A 12855-nucleotide genomic window follows, 5' to 3' on the forward strand; every position below is an offset into this window, starting at 1 on the left:
TGTCACGTTAAACTATCGTCAGTAAACCGACTTTACAGACAACCTCTTTTTTTAATAAGATATTTATTAATGTTTTAAAAATACATAAAAAAATTAAAAATTTCAAAAAACGAAGAACTCAAAAAGTTATAAGTTGTTGAAGTGGGAGGTTTACAAAAAATGGCGCGCCACACCTATCACGATTGCAAGCATTCTAATAATCTGAAACAAAAAATAAAAAAGATTGATGAATGCTGTTATCGTACTTACTACAAAAAGTCGAAAAAAATTTTGTTTGCTCAAATTAGGGCTGCCCGAAAAAATGATAAATTTATTTACTACTTTTTGTTACTTTTCGGAATTTTTAAAAATAGTAAACAATTTTATTTTGCTTATAATAAAATTAAGTACGATTGATATATATATTGTGGAGGCTCACACTAAATTTCAAGTAAATCGGTTAAGTAGAACCTGAGAAATCAAGGTAAACATTTTGAAATACATAGTTTCGAGAAAAACACGTTTAAAGTTTTGGGTGCAATTACGCCCTGTGGTGTTCCAGCCGAGTCAGTTTGAAGTCGTGACACTAAAGTAGCTATATCTCTGGAAATAATTAAAATTTTAACAAACCTTTTAAGGACATGTTCTCGAAAGGTTAAGCTCTGAGAATATCAAAGAAAAAAAAAAAATTTTCTACACTATTTCTACACTAGAATATGTTAGTTTGTTTCAATACAAATGAGTTGGAGATGTTTTTAAGATCTATTGATGTACTTCACCGTTGTTGTTGTTGTAACATTTATACAACATTCTTCACACATTTTTGGGAAATACTGTTGAACTCACAGTGCTTGGCCTGATAAATCCGGATCGCTTCGGTTAACGAAGAACCGTTTGATGAGAGAACGAAATATAGCTCCTCGAATAGAGCAGTGAAATGTAATCCGTACATTCAAGGTGTCGCACATTTAATCACCCTAACATAAGACTCGCCAAACATAAGACCGAAGTCATCCTGATGACACATGCCACTCGACGTCAACATGCAAATGGGCGACACGTCCCTAGTGGCTCAAAAAGTATTGAAATACTTAGGTATTCAACTTGACTGCAAATCTCATGGCCCGGCAATGAATAGATGCGTGTGACTCCAAGAAAAAACACGTCATCACTAGCGTCATTGAACGGAGATGCCAAACAATACTGCGTTGGGAAAGTGGATGAGACACTGAACCGAGTGCCAGATTGACGGCGAAACTTACTCCATCCATAGGCGAATTGGTCCAAAGGAACTTCGGGAAAGTGAATTATTTCTTAGATACCCATACCACATGGGCAAGGGAAGCGATCCCAAGTGCATATACTGCGAAGCGCCGAACGAATACCCTGAACACACGTTTTTTAGTTGTGACACATGGCTCGCGGGAAGAGATGCTTTGGGGAAACAGATTGGTGACAACGGGCCGAGCAACATAATCAGTAAAATGCTCGAACGCGAGGACAGCTGGAATACGGTAAAGAGATACAGCGAGAACGTACTACGGAAAAAAAGATGGACCCCTCGACACAGTGCAACAAAGCGGAGCCGCACAGTTAGAGACATAAAAAGAGGAGCATATAGTCGGAAAGCTGGCACAAATTCGGTGGATCCAGACGTAGGTGATTAGAATTCTTCCTTTATGGATGCCGCTCTGGGCCCTCCTGAAGTAAAGTAGAAAGTAGTCCCGGGAAGAGAGTCACCCCAGAAGAGGAGGAGGGATCCACTCGATGCAGTAGACGACGGTCGCTATAAGTGCCAAGGAATTTTAATAACGAATTATAGTACAAAAATGTGCAATATTTCACGTGGCGTTTATCGAATTACTTGGCATTATTAGAAATCTTTAGTCTAGGCCAATTTATATATACATTTTATTTGAATTTTTTTTATGTATTTCCCCTTTGTATTTTTACTTGAAGATTAAAGAAAAAATCTTACAATCGCCACCAGATTTTCAATTTCTGCTTTAGTAGTAAGAGGTATCATTTAAAGCAACAGGTTTGAAAAATTGTAAAGCAAACATACATACATACAGGCATAACATACATACGTATACACAAGCACACACACTAAAGAAATGCTGCAACAATTGTCGTTGCCATGCTTGGCGTTGCTTACAGATGAGGCTGTGATGCAGCAGCAGCAATGGAACGTGTGCGCATGCGTTTTACAACTCGCATACCGACATATTTGCATCCTTGTGCACAAACACAAACACATACACGCGCGTGTACATTCATTTGAACTATCGAATATAAAAATTTAAACTTTTCCACTTTCGAGTTATTAAATTCATATTCGCTTGCTATTGAAAGCTAAGGTGCTGAGCTGTCACACAACAACCTGCGTTTGTTGGTTCGTTAACATAAAAGTTTTCCTTCGTTTGTTGTGCTAAAAAATAGCAGCTGGCATAAGTTTGCAATCCTGCTCACCTCTGGTGAAGGTCGATGCTTGTAAGATCATAGCTGGGGCGCGATGATGGCAGTGCAATTTTCATAGCATTTTGGATGTGTCATATTATTTGTATTATTTTCATATTATATTGGGCTGGTAAAATTTATTTTTGGGCATGTGAAGGTAAAAGTTGAAAGTGCTCTTAAATAATAATTTTTGATTGAAAAAGCAAAAGTTGATGGTTTCCAATGTAAGCAATAAAAAAAAAATAAAGTTGTGTTCTAAATACTGTGTGCTTATTTTTTTAGTGCTTGCTTATGGCGGGTAAGAATATGGACAATTCTTATACTTTTAAATATGACTTTACTGTACAAATCTGTGTTTGGAAATTCCTGAATCATGTTTCAAGTTTTCCAAATACCCCCAAAATCTTTATTTATTCTAAAAAAATACTTGTTTTCGGTACATGTTGCATTTAAAAGTTGTTAACTGCGATATTTTCTGATCGAATTAAGATTTTGAGACAGCTTGGCTTTCAAAGCATATATCATACAGTGTGCGCCATCTCGAGCTTCGGTATGGAAATATTGAATAACTTTAGCAACTAGCAAAATTGAATGTTTGTTGGTGTTTTTATATTTGATTTTGTCCTTTACAATCTGTTTCAACTGCACTTAGAACACAACATCCAACAAATGACCACCTTTACGAGCCACATAATATTGTGCTCTTTTTTTCGAATTTTCCATTACTTTTGCTAGCATTTCGGGTGATATTGCCTCTATTTCAGATCTAATGTTGGTCCTGAGCGCTTCCAATGTAATTCCAATAATCGTTGAGTTATTTGCACTTTGTAAGGAAACATGTGAAGATCCTCTTTTAAAATCCTTCTAAGAGTGGTTCCTTTTATGTTTAGCTGCTGGGCACGGTGACGATATGACAGATTTGGGCTTTTCAAAACACTCTGCTTGACAGTTTCAACAATTTCATTGGAGCGTCTTTTATGAACTGAAACACGTTGATGATTTGCTACAGACCCCGATTCTTCAAAATTTTTAGTCAGATTGCATATGGTGTTATCAGAAGGCACTTTACGACCGCGGTATTTTCGACGGTATGCACGTTGAGCAAGCACAATTGAACGACCATTTTCCAAATACATGGTCACAATTTCCGCGCGTTCTTTAGGTGTAAAGTTATTCATCGTTAAAATTGTACTGAATTGACGTTTCCAAATTATTTTTTCTCAAGTCCTTCAGACAATGGATAGCAAAGTTATTCAATATTTCCATACCGAAGCTCGAGATGGCGCACCCTGTACAAGGTGGCGCAAAATTAATCACCCTATGGGAAGATTTATAACTTTTGGAAATGGCGTCGTACCTCCTTCGTATTTGACGTTTGTGAACCAGAGAGCTGCAATATGCAAACAGACAAGCAATGGATCGAGTTTTTGTTTTGCTATCTCGAGTTCTTTAGTTGGTTCCTAGTTACAATCGCAAAAACTTTACCTTCACAGTAATTTTTAAAGAAAATTTATAATAAATAATCTTCAAAGTGCGAAAAATGTGGAAAAGGCAACATTTAGAGTTTTTAATAAAGTGCGATTTAACAATCGAATCGCGGAAATTGATTTATAAAAGTCACAGAACACTTCGACCACATTTCTGTGCATGCGATCACTTTATATTTATGTCGATTTATCTCTACGTTCAACTTTATGGGCAAAGCTCCAACAGTACGATTTCGCACTGTTCGATCCAACGATGCCATTGTCATTCCAGGCCAGGTTGTGAATATAACTGTAGGCCAAACTTTGTCGCCAAACTTTTCAACTACATCTATTATGTAGAGGATCTTGAGAAAAGATCATAGTCTACACCATGCGCATAAGTAAAAGCCTCTAAAAAAATAATTTAAAAATTTATTTAAAAAAAAAAAAGAAATAAGAAACAAAAAAAAAAAAACAAAAATAAAAAAATTATTTGGGCTCAATGCCCGTTTTTAACAAAGTTTTCTGACATTCTCTCCAATGCCGTCTTGATACATATAAAGTTTTGACGCCGCTCGTGTAATATCGTATTTCTCCCTCTCACTTGATTTTGTCCAAAAATATTCATTTTGCGTTGGTGTCGCAGCCGTCAAAAAACAAAAAAAAAAAAATTGAAAAAAGTTAGGGGTTCAATAATTTAATTATGCTCTAGTATATGCTTTTACCTGGGCAATAGATAATTTTTAATTCACTTGATTAAGTCTACTGAGCAAAATGTTAAAAATAAAAAATGTTTGGTTGTCAACTGTTATTTAATTTAATTAATAATGTGTCTGACCATCATTCCTCAAAGTCTTAGAGTTATTTAAGGTAATTTAAAAACATCTTCTTATTGATTGGCGCGGCAACTACTTAAGCGATTTTGGTCGAGTTTAACAAAATCGTTTCTTTATCGTGCTCATCGGCGCCAGTTGGTCACACCAAGTGAAGCCAAGTTCTTCTCCACCTGATCTTCCCACCGAAGAGGAGGCTTTCCCCCTTGTCTGCTATCACCAGCTGGTATCGCATCGAATACTTTCAAAGCCGGAGCGTTTGCATCCATTCGGACGACATTACCCAGCCAGCGTAGCTGCTGGATCCTTATTCGCTGCGCTATATCTATGTCGTCGTCAAGCTCACACAGCTCAACATTCCATCGCCTTCGATATTCGCCGCTGCCAACGTGCAAAGGACCAAACAATTTCCGCAGAGAGAATCAAACACTCCAAGCGACGCTTCATCGTATGTTGTCATTGTCCAAGCTTCAGTGCCTGTTCGTCGAGAGAGAACTTTACTACTCAGTTGCCCACTTAGTCCAAAATAGAGATTCTACGTTGGAATTCAAGGCTGAAATTATTATCGGTGTTAATGCTCTGGTCCCTTAATAAACGAAATATCTTACAACTGCAAAATCATAATTGTCAACAGTGACATGTGTGTCGATACGCCAATGCGCCGACTGAACGAAGAAATGAAACTCCATCTCTTCTGCGCTTTACTGAGAAAAAAGTTGTGCAATTCCGATTAAAAACAGTCAGGGGGGTACCGATGACCGGGTAAGAGATCTCTGGGACCAATTCTGTCGACCCCTTCCTGGTAGGCTCATGAGCTCACCAGAAATTTCCTTCTATCCTGGAACCCACATCAGAAAAATGTTACTTGCACACCCAAGAGTTGTAGTTTGGATCTGCACCATGGCTTCGTTAGGGCCTTGATCGCGGTTTGGCTATGAAAAAAAAAAAAGTTAAAATCTTCCTCGCTCCAACATTCCCCAAGCATTTTGCAAAGACTTCTGCCAATATTCGGAAGTTTAAAGGAAATAGATAAATTGGCTAATTTAGAGAAAACTCCAGCTCCTACTTCCAATCCCATCTTGGAGCCGTTAATGAAGGCAGAGGTACCATGCGATTGAAACTTATGTATCTTTTTTTTTTTCTTTTTTACTAATAACCTTGAAAGTGTTCGGCAATGAAAAATATGAAAAACTTGCCTTTTTTCCTTCATCTCATTTCGAATTTAATTTTTATTTGAGTATGGAATTTGGTAAAAAATTTAAGCACTCGCTCGAATTTTTGTTAAATAGTTTTCACACAGAAATCTAAAATATTTCATTCGATTCAGTTTTATTTAAAATAAAACGTGCACATTTTCTACTCAGCAAAAGCACAGCATCTTTGCCTCTTGCACTAAATTTTTGAAAATAAAATTTTAAATATTATGGGTCCATCGATACTTTTACGCATACACACACACATACATATTTACGAACGTAATAAATAAATAAACGTTTACATGCGCATGCATTCAATATTACATTTCTCCGAATATATGTGTATGTGTGTGTGTACATACGTATTTTACATGCACGCGACTTCATAATACGTAACTGTTGGTCGATGCTAATGTCGCGGAACCTGCCTGCCCGGTTCAAGCGCCGCATCGCAACATTCGCGCAACAACGCCTTTTACTGCATTTCCAACATTTTTTTGTTTTATCAATTCAATTTTACTTCCAGTTTTGTTTTTCCGTTTCGACATGGCTATTTAAATTTTTGGGAAAACCACATGCATACACACGCATACACGCGTATATGTATGTGTGTGCCTGTACATTTTTCTGTTACAGCAAAAGAAAAAAGGAAAAAATGTCAGAAGAACCGGTTGAATTATGTGGCACCTGTCACCTGCCGCCAAAACCGTTGCGCAGACGCCAGTTAGCGCTTTTATTTGTTTCTTTTTTCTGTTTTGCTAAAAAATGCGACAATTCGTCAATGGCAATGCACTGCATTTCGATTATTTACAGTTGGCAGATGCCAATATTTCGCTGCCTTTTCTAGTTTGTGAGGCTGATGCCCAATGCTTTTATTTGACTTCTTGTTTCACAGTCCTATGCCTGTTTTAAATGGACTTCAGTTATTTCATTATTATTTATTATAAACTCTGATTGTACCTATGTACGTGTGTATAAATGGAACATTCACATTATGTTGAGTAGCCTACTTACTGCGCAACATGTTGCTGCAACTTTTTTTTTATTTTCATTGCCTGTCACCCAGCCTATTTTTTGAGGTCGCGTCAACAAACACAACTGGGTTGGGAAGTGAATGTGTCCATGCCTGCTGTGCGATCGTTTCAAAGGCCATTGTCGAGTGAAATGTGGAGACAACAGTTGCTATGCTGTGCAACTTGAACTCGAAATGTGGTTTCTAGCTGGTAATACAGCTGTCGCATAGGGAGTACTTGCACTGTGGCGAAATTGCCACACAAAAATTAACCCAATTCATCATTGCTGACTAACGCCAACACATGCCTGTTTTTCGTTGTTGTTTATGGTATACAAATACATACTCGTATATAAGACGTGACTGGTTAATTGTTTTGTAAGAAAATTTAACTTTTCTGGTTATTTGTTCTATAAGCAAAAAAAAAAAAAATACTAGAAATGTAGTTTGGAAACAATTTGAGGGCGTAGATATTAAAAATTTATTTTGCTTTTTTACTTTTAGGTCACTCATCGTACAACTGGTGAGGTTATGGTGCTGAAGATGAATCAGTTACGTGCAAATCGACCAAATATGCTCAGGGAGGTGCAGCTGCTAAACAAACTATCCCACCCGAATATATTAAGGTAAGTCTGAATTGGGTAGAAAAAATAAAGTAGACAATAAACAAAAAATAATAATAGAGAGGCAAGGAAGTTTTGAGCCTCTCAACAATTACAGTTTATACTTGCTTTCTTAAAAGTCTCACTGAAAGGCGTACTTTATGCAATGTTTTCAAAGTTTACTACTTTCGTTAATGTATTATGAAACTAAAATAAAATTTACGCAAAAATTCAAAATCAAAAAAAAAAAAAACAATTAACAAATAAAATTAAAATGTAAAATAAAAAAAAATTCAAATAAAATAAAATTAAAATCAAATGATTTAAATGTTTTAAAACTTAAAAAACAAAAAAATCAAATTAAATATAAAAAAATTTAAAATTAATTTAAAAACAAAAGTTAAAATAAAATTTCAAAAAAGCAAAAATTTAAAAAATTAAATATATACAAAACATATTTTAATTAAAAATGTAAAATAAAATTAAATAAAAAAAATTTAAATAAACTTAAAAAAAACATGAAAGAAATATAAAAAACAAGAAAATAAAACTAAAAAAAAATAAAAACAAAAAAATAAAAAAAAAAATTAAATAAAACAAAGCCAGAAAAAAAATGAATAAAAGAAAAAAAAATTAAATGAAATAAAATTTAAATCAAATTAATTAAAAGTTTTTTAACTTAAAAAAAAAAAAATTAATTAAATATTGTATAAAAAAAAAGATTTAAATTAAATTTAAAAACAAAGGTTAGACTAAAATTTCAAAACAATTTAAATTATAAAAAAAAGATTTAAATTAAAAATGTAAAATAAAATTAAATAAAAAAAAAATTAAGAAAAAAAATTTTAAATATAAAAAATATAAAAAAAAATTGAAATAAAATGAATAAACATAAAAAAAAAAAATTTAAAAAGAACTAGCAGAAAAGAAAAAAAGAATTGAAAACAAAAATTAAATAAAACAAAGATACAAGCAAAAAAAAAAACGCGAAATCGCATTTTTATGATATTTTTTGGAGCACACAATTTTATAGTTTTTTTTTTTTTCATTTATGATGCAATATGTTAAAAGTTTGCAGTGAGGCTGAGACCGTAGACTGTAGACAGCTTTTAAGCAATTTTTATTTCTAAGATGAATATATGCACATGTTTTTGCCAAAATACTAAGCGGAGGTCCTTCACAGTTCAATTTTTCCAAAGAATTAGTACCTTGTCGTTTTTCTTTGCTTTTTGGTTGGAGGTAAAAATCAAAATGTCAAAAACATCATCACAGGCGCCGTCGCACCAGCGCACACTGTGACTTTTTATCGTTTTAGGATGCCAAAATTAAAAAAAAAAAGTTCTGCTAAAATGATTTTCTTTCGGTATGTTGTGTAAAAATGATCAAATTTTACGACAGTGTACCTAAAATTTATCAAAACAATAGTTTTAAGAAAGATAACCGTTTACAAACACAAGCCGGTGCGTCAATTGAATAATTTTTATTTATTATCCGAACATCGCTGTGAAGTTTGTCAAAAGATATAATACGAATAAGTATCAATTTCATAAAATTGAGTATTTGCTGATTAAATTTCAACAATTTTGTACTTCAGGGGTAAGTAAGAGGATTATAAAGTTTTTACCATCGATACAAATCCGCTCAGTAAAATATCACTAAAACGGCCATAGCTTAATATTTTTTTTTTTTGATATTTTACTGAGAAAAACTTATATTGGTCCATCGAGTTCCGTCCATTCTTTAACCGCGAAACGACCTTTAGGATTCTGTGTTTCAGATACTGGAATAAAATTTTGCTACAATTTGCTATCACAGCTTTAAAAGAAGTTTTCATGGCGATTCCTCGGAAAGAACTTTTTGAAATTTGGCTGAGGAGCTCAAAAGAAATGCGTCGTGATGCGGTGTTAGAGAAAATTTTTGCGGTGATCGGAAGAGACGCGGATACTAAAAAGCTATGAGAGCGTATAAAAAAACTGTGTTACCAATTTTCTTCAAAGTGGGAGGGGTCTTGCCGAGTTAAGGCCCGTGTTCTAGCCCGTAATTATAGTTGGTTTTCCAAGAGTGAAGACTTTGGAAAATACCGTCTTGATGTTGGGCCATCAACTTCATCCTCTATTAGATCCAATGTAGGTAGACCACATGTGGCGTTTTCCGATTCTTCTCTTCGCACAAAGCAAAGAAAAGCAGAGAGTCTTTTAGCAGTATCAAATAGCGAACAAGTGTTAATGGCGGCAGAAATGGGACTTAGATCAAACGGTAAGAGAAATTCCGCAATATTATTTAAAGAGCGGTGTTTGTCTTCATCGTCATGCATGGTTCCTATTGGTCAGCTTTCCGAAGAAGCGCAAGAATCGAGAAGTAAAGATATCAGAAATTATCGCGAATGGTATACAATGAAGAGTTCACGAACTCAAACCAATGAGGATTTATTGCTTCTAATATCATCCGATCCCTACATTTGCAGCTTACGTAAGCCATCGAAAACTAAGCGCGGGACTTTGCCTCAAGATGTAATTACATTGCTGGCCCAGGAAGAAGTATTATGAATAATTGCCTTCGAATAAGTGTTTATGTTTTGTTATGTTTAATCTTTAGAAACTGTTTATTGGCTTACTATTAATAAAATAAAGATTAGTGACATATTTATCATTGAAACAATTTGTGATTATCTTCTTCATTGAGCAGTATAATGTAGTATAAAAAGGTACCCAGGGGCTGAATGAAATCTTTTAAGTATTAGTCATAAGCCTCTAAGCTAAAGTTAAGAAATCTAAATAATTTGTATTTAAATTGGCACTGGAAAATGCTTTTAAAGTAGAAAATATGATTATGTGAAATTTTACCTTATATGTGGGCAAGGAGGAAAAGTGGGCGTATCACGCCCATTTTTATTCTCAAATCAGATTTAGGTATCTGCAACCACACTGCAAAATTTGAAATGAATTGCTTCATTGGTTTGGCTGTTATTAATTTTGGCATCCTAAAAGTGAAAAAAGTCACACTGTGCAGCGGTATGTGGCGTGTGCTCTCACTGATACTATAACATTCCTCCCCTTCGGCTGGTCTTCACCGGCTGACCTCCACTCGGCTGGGATCCCAGTATACATTTGATCAAGATGGGACCGGGCTTATGTCTATTGACACAACCAGGTCCCTCTCTTGTAGACGTATGGAGATTTTGCGCCAGTGATAGAATCCACTGCTCCCACTCTATGGTTCTGGAGGAAATGGAACATTGGAAAATTTGCGATAGTTCAGTATTTACGAGCTATCGTGTTGTCTTCTATCCGATGTTATTGTGAGTGATTGACTCAAGTGGCTGAGCTTGTTGTCGTCCTGTCCAGAAACAGTTCATCGCCTTGTCATACTTGTAACTGTAGTTGCTGCTGCTGGGCCTTGCGCTCGCATTCAATGTAGCTGTATGTATACATACGAGGGTCGCTTGAAAAATCCGCGCAGAAATAAGAATTACTTATTTGTTTGGAGTAAACCTTTTCTTTTTGGCGCCCCCCTTAGCAAAGTAGGAATTCTTTATTAGAGAATAATGCGATCAGTTTCAAATAGTTAAAAAAAAATTGGTTTCGTACGAAATAAAAAATGTGTCATTGGCCATGTCATGGCTCAAGAAAATTAATAGAAAAAAAAATTAGAAAAAAAAATTAAAAAAAAAAAAATTATTTTTAAATAATTACCTTTTCAATGTCGATGGATTAGTTAAAAAATTAAGGTTTCCATATTTGTCGAAAACCAAAAATTAGCTAAAAATAGTTTGAAATGGGATTTTTGCCTTGCCTTTCTTGATATCCAAGGGATTAGAAAGTTATTTGACCTCCTTGTGATCTTTGAGTATAGTCGTTACACAGATCACAGTTGAGAAATATGTATAAATAATGCATGATGATGTTATTGGTACCTACATACAAACATACATATGCATGTAGTTGGGATCTCAAGTACAAATTTCCTAATTTTTAGAATTTTTTTTTTGTACCATTAAGTTGCTTTTCCTGTAATTCGATATTAACTTCTCAAACATTTAATTTTTTTTTGTTTTAATATCTTTGCGCTATTTTAAATTCTATCTCACTCAGATCAAATGACATTCTGACATGGTAGAATTCACTAAGTAGTGGCTGAAATGAATTTGCCATATTTGCTGCAAAAACTGTGCTATGAGCAGCCTCTCTCAACTTGATTTCTTTTTGAATCAACATCTCACTTGGTATAAAAAATTCTCATCATTAACAAGTATACAGTCGGATAACCTAAAAAAAAAGTAAGTAATGAGCCAACAACAAAAAAGAGACGACTCATTAATTACTGCTTACATGCAATAACAGGCAATGCAATGAAAACTAACTTACACTCATTCAAACATACGTGTAGAATAAAAGCCGGTGTAAAGTAGACAGAGAATCGCTACTGTTGTGCTAGCAAGAGCGCCCGGTTCTTTTGCCGGTGCATTAAGGGGGGAGAGGGAATTGTAAATTGAAAGCAGCACAATTTCTCGGTGGCTTGTTAGTGGTCGGGTACTCGTGCTTATGCTTTATGTATACACACATACATACAATCATAGAACGCTCGCATGCTCGCCTGACGACAATCCAATCTCACCACTCACTTAGCCGCTTCTGCTTGAACAGTTAGAACTCATTGCACAAGTGTGTAAGCACACTAGTTGTTGTTGGTTTTTGATGTGGAAACGATACATTCCTGGCTGGCAGGTGAGTGCCACTGCTGCATTCCTTCAAATCTAATTGTAATAATTCCTATTTGACAACTATTTTCTAATAGTCATTGTTGCTTCTCATGCACTATCAAATTCATTTTGATTTATTTGCATGTTTTAATTAATTGTTGGAATTGTAGAGAATGCGAAGAAAAATTTACTAGAGTCAAAGAAATTGTTGGGTTGTTTATTTATTGTTTTCTTTTATGGTGTATCTTTTTATTTAATTAATTTTTTTATTTATTGAAATTTATTTCCTTATATTTTTTTTGTGTAATTTAATTTATTTTACTTCATTTTATTTTTTTTCTAAATGTATTTACTTTATTTAGTTTATTGCTTATTACCTAATTAATTTTGAATGCAATTATAATTAAATTTTTTTGTTACATTTAAGTTTTTGGTATTTTATAATAAAATTTAATTGAAGTAAATTTTTTTATTTTATATTTTTTGTTTTATTTAAATTTTTTAATTTAATTTTATTGTTAATATTGTATATTTTAAATAATTTTTTATTATTTCACGATTTTTTCATTTAATTAATTTTTTGAAATATCAATTTTAGTTTGATGTGC

The 12855-nt window shown here is 34.1% G+C and overlaps 1 protein-coding gene across 1 annotated transcript in view; it reads left to right on the forward strand.

Annotated features, from left to right (window-relative positions):
* The first annotated feature begins 7427 nt into the window (after nt 1–7427).
* LOC128855920 (uncharacterized) overlaps nt 7428–12855 on the forward strand; it is a 45663-nt gene continuing 40235 nt past the window's right edge. The window contains exon 1 of the mRNA XM_054091165.1: nt 7428–7572. Coding sequence (XP_053947140.1) covers nt 7478–7572 — 95 coding nt within the window. The 5' untranslated portion in view covers nt 7428–7477. The remainder of the gene's footprint in view (nt 7573–12855) is intronic.

Source organism: Anastrepha ludens, chromosome 2 (assembly GCF_028408465.1).
Source record: "Anastrepha ludens isolate Willacy chromosome 2, idAnaLude1.1, whole genome shotgun sequence".
NCBI classification, from domain to species: Eukaryota; Metazoa; Arthropoda; class Insecta; order Diptera; family Tephritidae; genus Anastrepha; species Anastrepha ludens.